Raw genomic sequence first — 19461 nt, forward strand, 5'->3', positions numbered from 1 at the left:
CGGCTGCACGTGGGCCTCCTGAGCCCACGCCTCACTGTGCCTGAGGCCCGGGCCCGGGATCTGATTCCAGCTCTCTCTCCCGCCGAGTGGCATTTGTCCTACAAGGTCGACAGGACACAGAGACGTGCTCAGTGGTTCTCAGTCCCTCGAACCCACTCGCCACCGCCTTCTGGTGCGTGTGGGGAGCAGGCAGACGAGAGAGAGATGGAGAGGCGGCCGGCAGGGCGTCCCTCAGCCACGTCCCTGCGTCCGGGGGCTTCTCCGACGGGACGGACGGTGGAGGCGAGAAGGCCTCTGGCTCTGTAGGTTCTGGCTTCCTGGGCTGCTTGGCCAGCGTCCCGGTGATTCCTTAAAAACAAAGCGCGTTGGGAGAGCCTCGCCTGCCCAGGTTTCCTTGGTTTTGCAGTGTTGGCGGGAAGCCAGGCCTGTCCCAGCCCAGAGGCTCCTCGGGGCCCCTCCGGCGAGGACAGGGCGCCGGGTCGGAGAGGGTGGTCGCAGCACCTTCTCTCCCCGGGCCCCAGGGGACAGGCGCCCGGTCGCCGGGTCCCACTCCGCCTCAGTCCAGGGCCTCCCTCAGGTCGGCGCTGTGTGTGAAATGCTGACTTTCTTCGCGATGGGCTCAGGTTGTGCAGGCGTCCAACCCCTTCCTTACGGTTGCGTCTGGTTCTGTGCGGTGGCGTCCGGCTCTGTGCCGTGGCGTCCGGCTCTGTGCCGTGGCGTCCGGCTCTGTGCGGTGGCGTCCGGCTCTGTGCCGTGGCGTCCGGCTCTGTGCCGTGGCCTTCGGTGGCTGTGGTCTCCCGTCGAGGCGTCCGGTCTGCCCAGCCCAGCGGCTGTCCTGGGAGCTCGGAGGGTTTGGAAACAAAGACTCTTTCATACAAGTTTTCCGCGGGGCGAGGAGCTAGGAGGCAACATTTATCGAGTAAATAAAATGTGCATCTGTGCTGTGAGCCCTGGAGGGGCCTGATCGCCTCGGGGAGACTCCGGCTGCGGTGGTGGGGGCAGGGGGGGGGGCGGGCAGAGCCGCAGGCAGCGAGGGGGCTGGGAGGAGGCTCCCCCCACCACCACCCAGGCCCAAAGGCGGACCAGCTCAGACATTGTGAACAGTGAGGGCACAGGGTAAGACCAGGAGAGTGATGACAGAGGTTACCTCGGTCACGTTCCACGCTATCTACTGTGAGTTAAGAGCTAGAACATGCAAACCATGTGACGAACACACGTACGCTAGGACAGGATCAGAGCCTTGGAAGGCCCCGGATCGCCCTGCCGGGGTGGGCAGTGGGCCGAGCACCGAAGGTCTCGGGTTTGGTTCCTGGTCAGGGCACACACCCAGGTTCCGGGTTCAGTCCCCAGCCAGGGCACGGACAGGAGGCAACCGATGGAAGTTTCTTGCATCAATCTCTCTCTTTCCCTCTCTCTCCCCCTCCCTGGCTCCCTCCCTTTCTCCCCCTGCCCTCCCCCTCCCCCTCTCCCTCTCTCTCTATCTGGAATCAATGAAAAAAAAAACAAAAAACCTCAGGTGAAGACTATAAAACCAAAACCCTATAATAGAAGGGAGAACTGACCAGGGTGGGGAACCAGGGGAGAAATTGTTTCTGGGAGAAGCAGGAACGATCGATCAGGGGGCGGAGGCGGGGGGACGGGGGGGAAAGATGGGGTATCCCCCACCGTGCTGTGTCTTGGTGGGGGCTCTGGGCTAAGTGACAAAATGCATATCAAGAGCCCCAACCCCCAAAACAAACCGTAGAAAGAGATTGTCTTCATGGGGGGGGGGCGGGGGGGGGGAAGAAGACAATACACCCTGAGGAAGTGGGGGTGTGGGTGCGCGGGAGGGGGCAGGACGCACAGATTTGAAACTGAATCGGAGGCGTCAGAGAAGGGGTCCTAAGGGGCATTCAGCACCGGACGTAAGGGGACAGGTAGGACGAGGAGGGTTAAAGACGCCCGTGGTGATGTGGACTCCGTTAAAACAGCTGGCCCGAGGGTTTGGCTCAGTGGATAGAGTCGTGGTTCGATTCCGGTCAAGGTCACCGACCTCAGTTCCAGGCTGGATCCCCAGCCCTGGTTAGGGTGCGTTCGGGAGGCAGCCAATCGATGTGGTTCTTGCTCAGTGGGGGCCTTGCTCAGTGGGGGGCCTTGCTCAGTGGGGGGCCTTGCTCAGGGGGGGCCTTGCTCAGTGGGGGGCCTTGCTCAGTGGGGGGCCTTGCTCAGTGGGGGGCCTTGCTCAGGGGGGGCCTTGCTCAGTGGGGGCCTTGCTCAGTGGGGGCCTTGCTCAGGGGGGGCCTTGCTCAGTGGGGGGCCTTGCTCAGTGGGGGGCCTTGCTCAGGGGGGCCTTGCTCAGTGGGGGGCCTTGCTCAGTGGGGGGCCTTGCTCGGGGGGCCTTGCTCAGTGAGGGCCTTGCTCAGGGGGGGCCTTGCTCAGGGGGGGGCCTTGCTCAGGTGGGGCCTTGCTCAGGGCGGGGGAGAAGCAGCGAGGGCCGTGCGCTCAGGGGAGGGTGTCGAGGAGAAGTGGTGCTCACGGGAAGGGCACACAGGCACGCTGACCTCGCCGGCGCCGTGTCAGGAGCGGGAATGGAGTGGGCTGAGACCGAGGAGGTGAGAGATGGTGACGGTGTGGACAAACCTTCCTAGAACTTTCTAGATGGGGAGAGAGGGACAGAGGGTGGGAGAGACACAGGGTGGAAGGAGAATGTGTTTTGCCTGAGAGCCAATGGGAAGATCTAGGTGAGGGGAGAATAACGGGGAGCAAAAGATCGCAAGGGGGCCAGCGAGGGTGGGTGAGGCCACAGGCGGAGGGCGCCGGGGCCGGAGGCAGCGGGGAGGGTGCAGGAGCCTGTTGAGCATGAGCGTGGCGAGTTTTCATCTCGGCTGTGCGATGGGTGTGTGTGTGTGTGTGCGTGTGTGTGTGTGTGTGTGTTATCTGCTGAGGACGGGGCGGATGGCTGCAGGCTTGAGAAGAGTGGGGACGATTCGGGAAATCAGCCGTGGGTGTGAGGGGCTGGGTGGCCAGGGGGCTGCTGGAGGGACGGCTCTGGGTCCAAGCTGGTGAAAGGGAAGTGGACGAGGGAAAGGCCCGCTGGACCGGAGCAGCCGGCCATGGGCTCGCGCTGTTGTGTCCTGAGCGCACGCAGAGGGAAGGTCGGCCAAGGAAACGCTCGAGGCAGAGAAAGGACGAGTGACGGGCAGTGAAGGTGGTGGAGATGAGGGCCCATTCCGGCTGAAGGTCACGGGCCCTGGGCACGGGAGGGTGGCAGGGCGTGAGCGCGGCTGTGACTGGGCGGAGGCTCTGGGTGGGAGGAGGCCTTTGGGAGGCTGACGGGTACCAGTGAGGACAGGACAGAGGGCGCATGCACCTCACCGCCTGTGGAGGGTGCGTTTCACACCTTCCCGCCACCCCCCCCCTCCCCGCACTGACACCAGCTGGGAGTCCAGTGTGTGGGAAACGCCTTGGGGAAAAGTGCAAACATCCCGTGTCCACAACTCCTGTGAATGAGGAAGGGCTGATTGTTGTGAAGTCCAAGCCCAGACACGCCCCTCCTGCACCCAGACACGCCCCCTGCACCCAGACACGCCCCTCCTGCACCCAGACACGCCCCTCCGGCACCTAGACACGCCCCTCCTGCACCCAGACACGCCCCCTGCGCACAGACACGCCCATTTCTCGTATAGACACGCCCCTTCGTCATCTAGACACGCCTCCGCGCCCAGGCCCTCCGCAGCCCCCAGCCACAGGGAGGTGTGTGAATGAGGCCTCACTCTCCTGCCTTTTCTGTGAGCTCCTGGGCTTAACCATGACAAACTCCCAAGGGCCTCCATCCGGTTCTCTCCATCTTTACGTTTCTTGCCTGACTCAGTGAACAGACAGGGCAATGGCTTCCTCCCGGGAGCCTGGCTTTCCCGGGGAAATGGGTACCCTCCGGGCGAGTGCTCAGACGCAGAGCTGGGAGGAGGGCTTCATTCACCGTGTCTGTTGCGCCTTCAGTGGCAGCCGGCACGTGGCTGTGGCGCTGTCCCGTTCTCAATGAAGCTTGTTTGCAAAGGGGACTCAACACCCTCCCCTCCCCCCCGCACCCCAGTGAACCGAGTGTCTGCGGGGAGCACCGAGTGTCCATGGGACACACACTTAATCAAAGCCAGCTCTTAGGGAATGACAGGTCTCTTCATGGTGTGTTTCTAAAAATGGGGCAGCGGAGTGAGCAGCTCGTGGAGTGGGTAGTGTCGCCTGATTCCGGCGTGCTTTACAGGGTCACTCGGGCCAACATGCGCGAAGTGAATGCTCGTTGGACACGCTGAATTGTAACAGAAGTGCCCGAGCAGCCGTGCCCGGCCGGCCGCCCTCCGGGGCCCGCGCAGAGAGGCCTCCCTCCCGCCCCGGTTGTCCATGTCACCCATCGGACCACAGCTAGCTTGGACGTGGCACTCTCTCCTGCTTCCTGGCTGCCTTCTCTTCCCTTGCCTGCCCACATGGCCCCTGTTGGCTGGGATCTTAGAAAAACATGATCCCTGCTCTGTCTCGCTGAGAAAATCGCAGCGATGTGTAATGTATCCACAAAACCTACTTTTATGTGTCATTTGGCTAGTAGTCAACTGAAAGACCACCGATTAAACTGAACACACAACACACACCATTTTCAAAAGAAGGTAAATGAGCGGTACCGGCAGTGAATCCCCGAGGGGATTGCAGTGTCAGTGTTTTTGCTGAGCGCACACTAGAGGGAGGAGGAGGGAATCCATTAGGGCCACGGGAGGGCGGACGCTGGTCCGACGCCCTGGTTGGAAGGGGACGAGGCGAGGCTGAGTTGGCTTCTGTTGATTCATTTTCTTTTCACTCGCCGGTCAGCCCTCCCCCCGGGGGGAGGGGGAGCTGCAGGAAGGCTGGTTTGCTGGACGGAGCAAATACTTCCGTCTCCTTTTTTTTTTTTTTTGTCTAAATGTTCCTAAGATTTTTAGGAGCCAAAATAGTTCAGCTCAGCGAGACAGAAAACGTGCTTTGAAAGTGCTTCCGACGTTCTTTTCACAAACTCTACCCTTAAAACCTGAAGCGCTTTCATGAAAACCTCTTTATTTTAGAGAGGAAAAGCCGTGGAGGGTTTTTGGTCCAGGGATATGTGTGATTGCAGGATTTTTTGTTGTTGTTTCTGTTGTGAATTTTTTTGGTTTAATTGTTTCTTAGAAATTATCTAACCCAGTGGTCGGCAAACTCATTAGTCAACAGAGCCAAATATCAACAGCACAACGATTGAAATTCCTTTGGAGAGCCACATTTTTTAAACTTAAACTTCTTCTAACGCCACTTCTTCCAAATAGACTCGCCCAGGCCGTGGTGTTTTGTGGAAGAGCCACACTCAAGGGGCCAAAGAGCCGCATGTGGCTTGCGAGCCGCAGTTTGCCGGCCACGGATCTAACCAACTCTCATCTTATAAATGAGGAAAGTGAGGCATAGAGAAATCGGGTGATTGGTCCTGTTTAATTGAAAACATCGCTGAAAGAATCCCTTAGCGTTAGCACGTGAAAGTCCCTTTTCATCGTAAACTCCGAGACTGGGATGTGTGTGCCCGTCACCGGGTGACCGTTGGAAGATGGCAGGAAAGACGCCGAGCTCTTTGAGACACGGGCTCCCCGCCTTTATTTCAGATACAGACACAAGGTTATATGCCCGGACGCTGGGAAGGGCTTCACACCCTTACCGTTCCCTTGTATCCCTCCACTTGCGCCGAATGAAAATAAACGGCTAAGACGGCAGCCGCACACGTTTAAAGGGAAAGCGTTAATTGAGGCTCGTCGTGAGCGGCTGAGCCCCGCTGAGCGCCCTCGCTTCCCTCCGCAGGCGGGGGCGCCATGGCCATGGACGCGGACGACGCGCTGGTCCTGGGCACCGTGCTCGCCAGCCTGGGCGCCTTCCAGCTCCTCTTCCACTTCGTCAGCTCCTGGCTCTCCGCGAAGGTGTCTCCGGGCTTCAGCCGCCTCGGCCCCGCCAAGAAGATCGAGTGGAACTCCAGGTAACGCTGCGGAACGCCGCGGTCTTCCCAGAAAGCGAGGTCGGGAAGTAAAACTGCTGAAAATGTTCCCCAAAAGCCTTTCCTTTAGCCCCGGCTGGCGTGGCTCTCGGTTGAGCATCCTCCGTGCACCCACAAGGTCGCCGGTTCGATTCCCAGTCGGGGCACGTGCCCGGGTTGCAGGTTTGATCCCTGGTTGGGGTGCGTGGGGGAGGCCACCCACCGGCATTTCTCTCTCCCCCATTGATGTTTCTCTCTCTCTCTCTCTCCCCCCATTGATGTTTCTCTCTCTCTCCCTCTTTCTCTCTCTCCCATTGATGTCTCTCTCTCTCTCTCTCTCCCCCCATTGATGTTTCTCTCTCTCTCCCTCTTTCTCTCTCTCCCATTGATGTTTCTCTCTCTCTCTCTCTCTCTCTCTCCCATTGCTGTTTCTCTCTCTCTCCCTCTCTCTCCCTCCCTCTCCCTTCCTGTCCCTCTAAAAACCAACGAAACAATAGTCTTCCGTTTCGGATCTAAGAGAATCTAAGCTGAAAATGGTGACGTTAGGACTAAGAGAAGACAAGTTGCTAGCTCTCATACAAGGAACACTGAACCACGGTCTGACATTGAAAGGCGGTGGAAAAACGCATTCAGGTTCCGGGTTAGTGTGGGAGGAGCCGACGCCAGCTGGCGGCCGAGAGGACGGTCTTGCACGCTCCTCTGGAACATTTACGATGAGCAGCCCACGTCCTGGCAGTGAAACTGGAGCGCAGCGAACAGGAGCCGCCGCGCGGCCTATATATAGCCTTGGCCGCTCCGCCCGCGGCAGCTGACCGCCCGCCGGGGACGGGGTGTCTCTCTCGGTGAACTGCACGGTGCAGCCCTGAGCCTCCAGCGTCTACCCCGTTGTTCTAGAACCCTGAAGCAAAAGCTGCTTTTTAGATTCTTTACCACAAAAACAAGTGGAAAGTGAGCAGACATGTAAGGACGTAGGAAGTTGTGTCGGTTTTGTTAGGTGAGAGGGTTTTGGGTGAGTTACAGACCACTTTCTGTTGTTGTTTAGTTGAAGTTGAGGCTGGCTGCACGATGAAGTCAGCAGGTCTCTGAAACGGCCGTAATTACCGTCAGAAGCACACGGAGGTCTGTCTGGCTCACACTGCTGCAGCTCTTCACCCCAGAGGGAGGACGCTTCCCCGTGGGTTTTTGAAAAAATAAGAACTGTGACTTGTCTTAAGGACGGCGGAGAGGTTGTCCCGGGCGGGAGGCAGGCGGTATTGGCCGTTTCGTTTCCAAACTCTGCCGACGGGAGGACAGAACAGGGGGGAGGGCGGCTGGTTCCTGTTTTCATTCCCTTTTCACCCTGGTTAGAGCAGCCGCAGGCCCGTGAACCTGGAGAGCTGCCAGCCCAAGAGCTGGGGTGATGGGGTGATGGGGGGTGGGGTGGTGGGGCACGTAGCGCTGAGACGATGACCGTGCAGTGCGACCGGACCGGAAAGCACTTCTCCTTACTCAGCGTTATCCTGGCCCTTGGGCGCGGGCCGCCCTGGGGAAACGTCCGTGAGGAAGAGGAGTCGGGGTGACAACGCGGCGCCTGATGCTGTTCCGGCGCGTGCGTGCTCCCCGCTCGGTCAGTCCTGTCCCCACCGGAGCTGGGTTTGCACGGGGCTTAACGCCGAGAGGCGGAGAGGGCCGAGGAGGAGAAAACGTGGCTGTTTCTGAGTCAAGTGCACACACGCACGTCCTGAAATCCAGCGTCCCGTCTGGAGGCAGACGGGCGACCCTCCCCGCCCCCCACCCCCCCCCACCCCGCCGCCCGGGATCGTCTCCGAGGGCCCGGGTCTGGGCCGCCCACGGAAGGGCAGGAGGGGGAACGCAGGACGTTCTCGCCCGAGAGAGAACGTGTAATGAGCGCGCGGGCATCGCGGTGCTCAGTGTGGCTTTTCCTGAACACACACGTGGGAGCTGCTGTGTCCGTCCTCGCTCCGTCCTCGGCTCCTGTGGGACAGACAGGCCTCCTGCATTTCGTGCTCCCGATTTTAAACCGGCTTCGCCAGCGCCGAGCCCTTCTGTCTGAGCCGTGAGGTTTCTTCCAACACGCCCGGTGCCCGTGGGTGATCACGTCAGTAGCTCAAGTTGCTGTCGGATCACGGTCATCGTCGCCTTAAAGGCAGAGCGCTGTCTGCTCAGAGCCACGCGTTTCTCTTCGACCCTCTTCAGGGAAAAGGAAGGAAATACCTCATCTGGGTGGCGTTTTGGTGTTTCTTTGTAGACACCGAGGAGTCTCCGTCCTGCTGTGCCAGGAGCTGCCTGTAAAGAGTTAACGATGAAGTTTGACCAACAGCAGCTTCTGAGCACAGGACGTGGGTCCGCGGGCCCCGCCCTTTGTGGCGCTGGACTTTCCCGGGACGCGTCTGCCGGTTCCTCCCCCGCGCACACCGCTCAGCGGACACGGGACGAGGCCTGGCCTCGGGGACGACATTACGCTTTGTCGGAAAGACGCTTTTTGATGTTTGTGAGCGGTCCGTGTTTTCCTCCCACGGAGTTTTCACGCGGCAGCCGAAAGCTGGCTGCGCGCCTGTTGCCGGATTGTTTTATGTTGGTTTTGGTCGTACGATGACTGTTTGGCCGGAGGGCTTCTCGGACATGAGGATCCTAACCCTTTGATCCCGCTGTGTCCTCGGGGAACACGGGCGCACGGCACGCCAGGCCACCGAGCAGCCCGGACCGGCCGGGTCGGCGCGTCTCCCTCAGGCTCCCTCGTCGCTGTCCTCCGTGGCGTGACCCCCGGAGCACCGGCCGCGCTGGGTTCCCCGGTACCGCTCTGTTAGCACCACGTCACCTGTGAGGTCCAGTATAGCGGTCTTTCACGTCACAATAAGCTTCTCTCATGTCAGCGTTTATGTCGGTTGATAGGTTTCACTCCCCCTTGAAGAGGGGGCCATGCAGAGAGGAGGTCATTGCTGTTAATTTCTAGAGAGAAGACTGTGCTGTCCCTTCCATCTTCGTCCTAACGAAGGAGAACGCAGCCTTCATTTCCCGCTCCCACACCCTGTTGGCCCAGCCGCTCCATTCTTAGCCGACGCTCACAGACACTGAGCTTCCATCGAACCCGCTCCTTCCACGAAGGAGCCCTGGCTCGGAGCTCTCCCAGTTGGTTCCTCCACAAACGGTTTCTGTGTCGGCCCCGGGCGGTTTTCCTGTTCAGAAGCGCTTTCGTATGAGTGACAGCGTTCCCGCCATCCGGCCCAGGATCCGGACGTGCCTCCGGGCCGTGCGAATTCTGGTTCAGGATTTGGCGCTGGTGCCGGTAGACTTGGAGTCATTCCAACTCTTGGAGCAGGAAGGAGCCCGGAATCCTGGGACACGCAGGGCGGGCACCCCCCTTCCCGGGCACGGGGGGCACAGAGCTCCCCCAGCTCCGCGCCTGCCTCGGAGCCTCCCACCAGCAGGCGACTCGGCGAACTTCCGGGAGGAACCTGTTCATTCCAAAGTCAGGACGTCCGGACCCTCTTCTCCGGCGCCCACGTGCTGCCAGCGCCGCGCTCACGTGGCCCTCTCCTCTCTTTCAGGGTGGTCTCCACCTGCCATTCCGTGGTGGTTGGGGCCCTGAGCCTGTCGGTGTCCTTGTTCGACGAGGCCGCCATCGCGGACCCACTCTGGTAAGCCACTCCGCCCGCGCCGGGGCCAGGGTCGGGGTCGGGTGGGCTGTCGGGGGCGCCGCTGCGGCTGTGACCGGAAAGCACCTGGCTGGCTCGGTCTGGCTTCAGCAAGAGGGGGGCTGGCCTGTGCGTCGCCCCGGCCCCCCCGGGGAGCTGCTGAGCTGAGCGTGCTGCCGCGTCCGGAGCCCCGCGCGGAGCAGCGCGTCGTCTTGAGGAGAACCGTCCTCACGGTCACGTCTGACCCCTCGCTCGATGCCAAAGCTGTGCCAGGAGGATCCGGCGTCCCCGTGGGGAGGCGGGCTCCGCGGGACCGGCTGTGCGCCCGGAGAGGGACGTTCTCCTGGGGATGGTGCCCCTCCCGGGCAGCGCCTCACCCCGCACTTCCTGGGGGGGGGGGGGGGCGTGTCCTGGGAGAGCCCTGCGCGGCCGCGGCAACCGAAGCAGGGCCTTCTCCTCCTCCCCCCCCCCCCAGGTTTTCATTTGTTTTCATTTCTGTTACTCCTCACCGAGGACCTTTCCCCATGGATCCTGAGAGAGTGGAAGGCAGGGAGGAAGGTGTGGGGGGGGGGGGGGAGAGAGAGAGAAACGTCGAGGTGAGAGAGACACGTGGGTTGGCTGCCTCCTGCCCTGACCAGGGCCCAGGACCGGACCTGCAGCCAGGTGCGTGCCCAGGACCCTTTGGCGTGCGGGTTACCCCACCCCATCACCGCTGAGCCGCACCGGCCGGGGCGCGCGGACCGACGCCCTCAGAACCGCTCCACCCTCTTCCCCGGGGAGGTGTCCCGGGGCAGGTCTGCTCAGTGAGTCCAGTTCCCTGACCAGGTTTCCCCGCAGCCATGCCCAGCGCTTCTTCCTGTTCCTATGTTTTTACTTTATGAACACGCTGTCCACGGCACCAGTCCTTCGGGAAGTGAATCTCATAACAGAGAATCGGTTCACGACCGGCTGTTGTCCTCATCAGCCGTCCGCCCGTCATAATGGTCGACGTGTCTGCGTTTTCTTCGACGCCGCCACGCGCCCCGGGCCCGGCTCCCCCGGGTCCTGTGTGCGGGCGGACGTGGGCGCTGCCCAGCCTTTCCCACGCGCGGCTGCGCGGTTCCTCGCCGCCCTCTGTGTGCACGTCGCCGTGCGCTTTATAAGCCCGACGGGGAAGGACCGGCGCGGTGCCTGTTTCTCGGAGCGGGGAGCGGGGAGCGTTAGCGGGAGCGCGGAGGGTCTCGCTCGGAGGAGGGCCCCGGCCCGTTCCCACCAGGAGCGGACGCGCCCGCCGTCCAGGGGGGTGCTGACGGGGGCCGTCTCCCGTCGGCGGGCGCGACGATTTCCTGAGGTTGTGCGAGTCTGGGATTCAGAATCAGGAGCCACACATCATCCCAGTCAGCGTCCGAACCCCCTTCGAGCCCTTTCTCAAACCACTCGCACGAGAACACGCATGAAAAGCTGCCTTTTGGTAAAACCGTTTTCCTGAAACTGAGCTAATCACAGAAGAAACCTGCTCCTCGTGCAGTTAGCGGGCATTCCCGTTGGAGCCCGGGCCCGGGGGCGTGCTTCTGTCCCGGCGGGAAGAGGTCAGAGGTCGTGTGGCCCGTGACCGAGCGCTAAGGGAGCTTCCCCGCTGTTCGCAGGGGCGACTCGCTGCTGGCGAAAGTGAACGTGGCCATTGCTTCCGGCTACCTCATCTCTGGTACGTGCTCCTCACGTCCCTTAAAGTTCCTCGCGGGCTGAGCACACGCCGTGGTCTGTGCTTCGGGGGATGGCTGATCTGAGGCGCAGCTTCAGGACCCACGGCGGAGAGCGTTTCCCGTCAGCCTGGTCCCCGAGGGGGAGCAGAGCCGCGGGGGGGGGGGTGGGGGGGACCGGCAGAGGCGCGGAAGCAGCGCTGCCTGGGTGACCGCCCCTCCCTCCTCGCAGACCTGCTGGTCATCGCTCGGCACTGGGACGTGATCGGCGACAAGTTCTTCGTGATTCACCACTGCGCCTCGCTGTACGCCTTCTTCTTAGTGCTGGTGAGTGCGGGCGGCGGCCTGGCCGCGGGGCGGGAGGGGCTCCGGGGACGCCCAGGCCAACCCCCGACCCCCAGGCCCCGCACACCAACTGCAGCCGCGTCCGGGTCCTCCCTGCGACGTGCCAGCCGCCCGTGGACAGAGCCACACCGTCACGGGGGGCTGAGGGCACGTGGTGGATGCGCACACGCGAAGGCAGACGCCCCCCGTTTCTTGAGTTTTCACTGAAAGCCCGCGGGACCGTGCAGCTGTCGTGTCTGTCCACCTTCCTGGCTGCACGTGGGGTTAATCCACGCCTCACCATGGCAACCGGGAGTCCCCTTCTAGGCAGACCTCTCCACGGGGGACCTGGCTGCACCGCGTTGGCCAGAGCGAGCCGTGCCTTTTTAATGTTATTATATTCTTACTGATTGCAGAGAGGACGGGAGAGGGAGAGAGAGAAACATCCGTGATGAGAGAGAATCACGGGCCGGCTGCCTCCTGCATGCTCCCTGCTGGGGACGAGCCCGCCACCCGGGCCTGTGCCCTGACCGGGAATCGAGCCGTGACCTCCTGGTTCATAGGTCGCCGCTCCGCCCCTGAGCCCCGCCGGCCGGGCCGCTTTTGTCTTTTACAATATTGCGGCCCCTGCTGACCGCTAAGGCCCATCAGGAAGAGAACCGTTGGCAGACGCGGCGTGGAGGTGGGCGTGACGGCAGCTGCGGGCTCGCGAGTGGTCTCCGCGCTGGGAAACCGGCGAGAACGTCACCCTGACCGCGTCTCGTGTTCCTCACCAGAGAGACGGCACGCTGCAGTACATTGCGAACTTCCGCCTGCTCGCCGAGCTCTCCAGCCCCTGCGTGAACCAGCGGTAGGCGCCCGGCGACACGGTGTTGCCAGGTTGTGCGGTGGGTTGGCAGCGGGCGGGGGGGGGGGATTGTCTCCCAGGCCCCAGAGCTCCGGGTGGAAACGAGCGTGTGGACAGGCGTGATGACCCCCACGCAGCGCCCACTTTCACAAGTGAGTCCCGTGTGCGCCAGGCTGCCTGCGCCCGGGGCGGCCTCCCAGCCCGTCACGGCGTCGCCGCCTGGCCTCTCGGGGAGCGTGTCTCCCCGCCGGCCGTCGTCCGTCCCTCCCTCCCCCGTCATCGTCCGCGCTGAGTGCCTGGAACACAGACGAACGCGTGAGCGCCCGCTCCAGCCCCGTGGCTCCCGCGCCCGGGCGTCAGCCGCGGGCGCTGCGGGGACAGAGCCGGGCGGGCGGCGCCGTCCTCTCTTTGTGCCGCTTCTTCCCTCCCAGACCCCTTCCCACCCAGCGCGTCCACGGCCTGGGGGCTGCTGGCCCCCGTTCCTCAGGACGCAGCCCTGGTGTGCCCCGCGGGGACCCCCCTCCGGGCCGGGCCCTCTCTGTGCTCGTCAGCGCGACAGGCGCCCACCCCTCCGCTGGACGGACGCCTCCTGGCAGTCTGTCTGCTTCTCTGGTGCTGGTTTATCTCCGTTTCAACCCACACTGCTGCGGGGCGGCCGCGGCGCCTCCGGAGTTAATGTTCCTCTGGGTCCGCCGGGCGCAGCTCCGCCTCAGACTCCTGCTGGACGCTCTCCAAGGCCCCAACAAAGGCCCTGCTTGTGCTCACGGCCGCGGCGAAGCTCTCCCCACCCGCTCGGCTCTCCGTGTCCAGCCCGCAGCCCCTGGCCAGCCCCCGCCCCCGCCCGGGGCGCCCAGCCCCCAGGCCCCAGCTCCGGGCCTCTTTCCTCTCCCATCCTCGTCCCTCGCTTTCCTTCTTTCTCTCCCTGCAAGCGAGCCTCACCCCTTCCCAATACCAACACGTGAGGCTGGAAATGAAAGACACCGCAGAGCCTGGCCGGCGCGGCTCAGTGGTCGGACATCGACACGGCTCGATTCCCGTCAGGGCACAGGCCCGGGTTGTGGGCTCCGTTCCCAGCGGGGGGCGGGGGGGCGTGTGCAGGAGGCAGCCGACCCACGATTCTCTCTCTCCCTCTCCTTCCTCTCTGAAATCAACACAAATATATTAAAAAAACAAACACAAGAAAAACAAAACACACTCACTACGTGTTTCTCAGTTTGTATATAGCGGCACGCCCCCCCCCTACCCCCCCGGGGATCGAGCCCACAGCCCAGGCATGGGCCCTGCCTGGGAATCGAACCCAGGACCCTCAGTCCGCAGGCCGACGCTCCGTCCCCTGAGCCACGGCGGCCGGGACAGTGGTGTCTCCCCCGCGTTGCAGGTGGTTCCTGGAGGCCCTGCAGTACTCCAAGCTCTCCACGGCCAACGTGCTCAACGGCCTGCTGATGACGCTGGCCTTCTTCGTGGTGCGCATCCTGCCCATCCCGTCCTTCTACGGCTTCATGCTCTCCGTGGCGGGCACCGAGGCCTACGCCCGGCTGGGGCTGCTGACGCAGTGCTCCTGGGTCGGCTCATGCGTGGTCCTGGACGTGATGAACGTCATCTGGATGGTCAAGATCTCCAAGGGCTGCCTGCGCGTCATCGCGCTCATGAGGCACGAGAAAGCCGCCAGCGGCCTTCGCAACGGGAAGCTGGACTGAGCGTGGACCGCGGGGCCCGGCGGGTGGATCCCGGCACGTTCTCCTGCTTCCGTGTCGATTACACACCTCACCCGGGGTTCCAGTGTCTCCCTCCCTCCCTCCTCCTCTCTCTCTCTTTAAATTTTTACCTGTAGGAAAGAGAAACTAAAATTTTGTTTTTAATCCCAAGGCTTCTTTCTTGGTTTTCCTGTGCATCATAAGCATGGAGGCAGCGCGAAGGTCTGAATAAAAGGTTAAAGTGGCGTGGTGGATCTTTCCAGGCCCCCAGACCTGCCTCGGCATTTTCCCCGCCCCGCGCCGGCCTTCCCGTCCCCGTCTGCGGGGAGATGGACCTGCTGTGAACGCGGACACGGCTCAGCATCTGCACCGCACGCCTGCCTGCGCGGCCGCGCCTCCCGGGCCCAGTGCCCTTTCCTGAGGCCGTCCCTCGGATGCGGCACTTCCTCAGGGCGGAGCCCTCCCGGCGCTCGGCCGGTGGGTGGTGCAGGCGTGGGGAGCGCTCCCTGCGTGTGCGGGTCCTCCGGGCGTCGCTGTCTTCTCCTTTCAGCGTCTTGTCAGGCCACCGCCCGTCCTGCTGCGCGGTGGGTGCGAGGCGGGTCTGCCGAGCTCCTGGAGCCACGAGGGCCGCCTCCCAAGTGCACGGCAGGTGCCGCGCGGCCCGCGGGGGGCCCCCGAGAAGCAGCGTCCGCCCTGCCGTCCCGGCTCCCCTGTGCATCTCCGTGAAAAACAAGTCGTTTTCATTGGCACGAGGAGCCGGGCGTTCAGAGCCCACGAGCAGCAGTGCCCGCGTCTTAGGGGCGTGTCCGTCCTGCTCCAAGGCGGGCCTCCTCCTCCTGTGACCAGCTCTGAACGCCCCTCCTTCCTGAGGGCAGGGGCCCCCTCAGCTCCTCCGCTCCCTCCTGACCCAGCCGGCGGCGGAGCCTGGCCAGGGGCTGGGACGTGGCTCCCTGTTCTGTTCATCTCGGGTGTTGGCGTTGGTTCTGGCAGCCAGACAGACCGCCCGCGCCCGCCCTCGTGGCCTCTGTGTGTTCCCCTCGAGGGCTCGACTGTCCTGTGTTCCTGCCCCAGGACAGCAGAAACTCGACGTCACCGGCGTGAATACTGGCCCTTACGGAACCCCAACCCAGAGCTCCAGGCCTTCCCAGTCGGCTCCTTTCCACGCACCTGAGGCGGAGGGGCGGCTGGAGCGGGAGGCTTTGGGGCTGGATGGGGCTGGATGGGGCTGGCCTGGGTTCAAGTGTGAGGACATCTGAAGAAGAGATTGAATCTCGGTCCGTCACCACAGGATAACGTGAGGTGGTCTGGCTTATTGCTGAAAGACGTGAGGCCGTGTGAGCTCTAGGGACTTGTTTTTAAAGCTACTCCCGTGACGCGAACATGTGCTCAGTCACAGCACTCAGCATGGGGAGTGGAAACTGGTTTTCTCTTGTTCTTTTCTTGCTCTTTGGCAAGGAAACACCCCCCCCCCCCTTTTTTTTTTTTTAAAGGAAAACACTTATATTAGAAAACCAGTTTGGAAATGAGCTCCTGTGGAGAGAGAAAACTTGCCGTACGTATTTGTGACTCTGAGTGCCCCTGTGGTTCCCGGACGCAGGTGGTCACCGCCCTCGCACGAAGCGCAGGGCTCCACCGGCCGGCCGGCCCGTCGCGGCCGCTCTTTCAGCCGAAACCCCGTCCGCTCCGCTCGGGGGCAGCGCCAGGGCCGGCGCAGGTAGGGTGTCGGTGCCTCCAACTGCCCTCTGCCGTTCCCTCCCGGCCTCCGGGCCTCCGAGGCCACATCCGACGCGGATGCTGCGTGTGTCTGCGGACAGGAGGCCTGGAGGGAGGAGACTTCGAACTGCGAACTGCGAGCCGCTCCCCGGGCCTCGCCGTGGGGTGACGGCCGCCCCCCCCCCCCCCCCCCCCGGAGCTATAGAGACGGCATGACAGTGACCGAGCGAGCGCCTCATTGCCGAAGCGACAGGCCTTCCTGGAATTGTACGTGTGAGGTATTGTGACCACACGGACTAGTGTCAACGGTTCTATGGGGCATTGGGTGCTCGCAACTCCTGTTAAAACGGTTATTGAAAATAAAAAGCAGCTTGGCACGCGTTTTCAAGCGACTCTCCCAATGCTTGTAGAGCACGGTGAGTCGCAGCCTGCCCTTGGGATGTCTCACAGCGGTCGGCAAACTCATCAGTCAGCAGAGCCAAACGTCAACAGGACAACGATGGACATTTCTTTGGAGAGCCACATTTTTTAAACGTAAACTTCTTCTAACGCCACTTCTTCAACATAGACTCGCCCAGGCCGTGGTGTTTTGTGGAAGAGCCACACTCAAGGGGCCAGAGAGCCGCATGTGGCTCGCGAGCCGCAGTTTGCCGACCACGGGTCTAGAAAAACGAAAAATTCTTACAAAACATTGAGAAGGAACGAAAACCAACTAAAGCGCAGGCGCTGCCGCCCGCTGCGCCCGAGGCCGCTCGGCTTCTGGGGGGAACGCAGTGCCGAGGAGCGTGGGTCCCTGGAGTCTGCGTTCTCTCGTCTCAGAGCTTCCAAATCCGTCTTGTTTGCCTTTGTTCAGCCCGCAGCGCGGTGCCGGGTCGGTGCAAAACCTCGGCGGCTCTCCGAGGGTGCCGGCGGCCCCGCGCTGGTGCAGCTCTCCACGGGCCGCCCGGGCCGCGCTCCGCCTGAGAGCAGCTCTTCGCCCACCGCCCCTGGCTCCGTGCCGCCCGCCCGCCCCACGCGCAGAAGCGGCCTGCGTGGCGATCTGTGGGGGAGGGTGTTGCATGATTCATGTTTGTTGTTTCCTTTCTAAGGGAAATAAACACGTCCCAAAAGACACGATTAAAATTAATGTTCGGCCCGGCCGGTGTGGCTCATCAACCTAGGAACCAGGAGGTCAGGGTTCGATTCCCGGTCAGGGCACAGGCCCGGGTTGTGGGCTCCATCCCCAGTGTGCGGCGTGCAGGAGGCAGCTGATCCATGATTCTCTCATCATGGATGTTTCTCTCTCTCTCTCTCTCCCTTCCTCTTCGATCAATAAAAATATTGATCTTTTTTGAAAGGCAAGCATCGCAGGAAGCTCTAACAGCACCAGACAAACCACCCGTGTGCAGAGGCGGCAGGAAGGCCTGTACATTTACGAGCGCCTGTTCACAACACGCCCCGAAGCGGGTCGTGTGATGGCTTTACTGGGACACGTCTGTAGCTTCTCTCAGTCCTTAAACCGGTTTAGCGATCAGAGCGTCCGACCCGGAGCCGCTGTGGGCGTTCCCTGCGCGTCTCCCTGGGACCCAGGGGAGCTGGCTGCGGTCACGGGGGGGGGGGGGGGGGGGGGGGCAGCCTGAGGGAGCCCTGCTCTTTCATCTGCCAACTCACTGGCGCCCCATCTCTTTTCTAAACAAACTTGCCGGCAGATGGCTCCCCCGGGGTTCCCCCAAGGACAAGGCCCGCGGAGCTGAGCCGTCCTGTCCGTGCAGCCGCAGGCCGCCCTCCCGGCGTCGGAGGGAGCCGCCCGCACGGGGGCGTGTTGGGATGGTGCTGGGGAAGCGGGCAGCTTTCACACCAGGCTCCGTGTGTAGGACCAAACCCGAGCAGGGCCTGTCTGACTCAGAGACGCACGCAGCTCCGAGGACGCCCCTGGTGTCAGCTCGCTCATCTTCTCCCTATTAACCGCTCTCTCTCTTTATGCAGCTGCTCCTGCGCCTGGAGGCATTGCTGTGCCGGCTCATGGGGCCTAAAGGCATAATAGAATGTGCTATTTCCATTCCTTGCTCAATGATGAGGGGAAATTTGGGGTAACGATTGGAGATGTGGGTTCCATCGGGAAAAGTCACTTGAACACTGAGGTCAGTGCAGTAGCCAGGACGACAGACAGAGACGGTGCAGCTACGACTTCGCGATCCTGCAGAGTTTGGAAGGCTTTCCACATGACGGGGACATGTGAGACCACGCCTGCTACATGCTCTCCAGCAGCCGGACAGCCCGGGCTGGGCGGTCAGATCAGCTGGCTCAGCGGTCAGCGCCGACAGCGCCGCAGAGTCTGTTCTGGGCGGCGGGGTGCTCCCCGCGAGGGAGCAGCAGGCCTCAGGGCCCTCGGTGTCTGACACGTTCGGCTTCTTATGGAACACGGGCCACGTGAACGCGCACGGGAGCCCAGCGGGAGTCTGCGTGTCACATGGGGCGGACGACCACAGACCCCAGACCCACACGCTCTCTCCGGCTCGGCTCCTGCTGCACACGCCCAGGGCCGGTCACACGCCGGCCACTGTGCCCGGCGTCGGGGACACGCAGAGACCCTCAGGGAGGTCTGCGTCTGCCGAGGCCCCAGACGCATCAGCGAAGTCAGCGCCGCCTGCCGAGCAGCGGGTAGAGGGGGGGTCCCCGGCACAGACTGGGAGGGAGCGTGGGGTTCAGAACAAGAACCACCAAAGGGGCCGTGTGCGTGGGGACATCCCAATAGCAACCCCGGCATTGCTTCATCTCAGAGGATAACGCTGCTTCTCCTGAAAATGCGTGTTTATTGGTTTCAGAGAGGAAGGGAGAGGGAGGGAGAGACGCGTCAGTGATGAGAGTCATGGATCAGCTGCCTGCTGCACGCCCCCTCCGTCCCCCTCCCTGGGATGGAGCCCGCCCCCCGGGCGCGTGCCCTGACCCGTAATCGGTAATCGGCACCCGAGACCCGTGGGTGGGCGGGACGCTTTAACCGGGAGCCACAAGGCCAGGGCGCCTGGGGGAATGTTAGGGAGGAAGTGTGTTCCTTTGTCCGAACCCCAGAACCCCAGCCACTGCTGCTGATTGGAAACACTCGAAGGCGTTTAAAGTAAAGGATTGTGAACAAGCGGGCCCATCGGGGCGGCTCCGAGTGTGAGCAAACCTCTGTCTTTCCCAGACAGCACAGTGGGCTCTGGGTGCTCGGGGCGCTGGCACCCACGCGGCCTCCCTCCTGCGAGAGGCCTCCCTGCCCTGGAAGCAGCGTCTCCCTCCTTCACCCCTTGTTGGCAGCAGCGGGCGGGCGCGGAGGCGGGAACCGGATCCTGGGTCACAGCCGCCCGCTGAGCGGCAGGTCAGGGACCGGCCACTGTGCAGCCGTCTAAGTCCCCGCTTGCCGCTCAAAATGTTCCTTCCTTTTTAAAAAGAAACTCTAAGACACACCGACAACCACACAAACAAACAAACAAACCCAAAAGGTTCTGCGGGCAGGTGTGGCCCGCTTGCTGGTTCCATTCCCATCAGGACAGCGTGTGTGTGTGTGTGTGTGTGTGTGTGTGTATGTGTGAGTGGGGTGTGTGTGTGTGTGTGGGGT

At 62.5% G+C, this 19461-nt stretch overlaps 1 protein-coding gene across 1 annotated transcript in view; it reads left to right on the forward strand.

Annotated features, from left to right (window-relative positions):
* TLCD4 (TLC domain containing 4) overlaps positions 1–14416 on the forward strand; it is a 34848-nt gene extending 20432 nt beyond the window's left edge. The window contains exons 3-8 of the mRNA XM_028153956.2: positions 5824–5995; positions 9541–9630; positions 11253–11311; positions 11539–11633; positions 12407–12480; positions 13856–14416. Of these exons, the coding sequence (XP_028009757.1) occupies positions 5824–5995; positions 9541–9630; positions 11253–11311; positions 11539–11633; positions 12407–12480; positions 13856–14174 (809 nt within the window). The 3' untranslated portion in view covers positions 14175–14416. The remainder of the gene's footprint in view (positions 1–5823; positions 5996–9540; positions 9631–11252; positions 11312–11538; positions 11634–12406; positions 12481–13855) is intronic.
* The last annotated feature ends 5045 nt before the right edge of the window (positions 14417–19461 follow it).

Source organism: Eptesicus fuscus, chromosome 22, assembly GCF_027574615.1.
Source record: "Eptesicus fuscus isolate TK198812 chromosome 22, DD_ASM_mEF_20220401, whole genome shotgun sequence".
NCBI classification, from domain to species: Eukaryota; Metazoa; Chordata; class Mammalia; order Chiroptera; family Vespertilionidae; genus Eptesicus; species Eptesicus fuscus.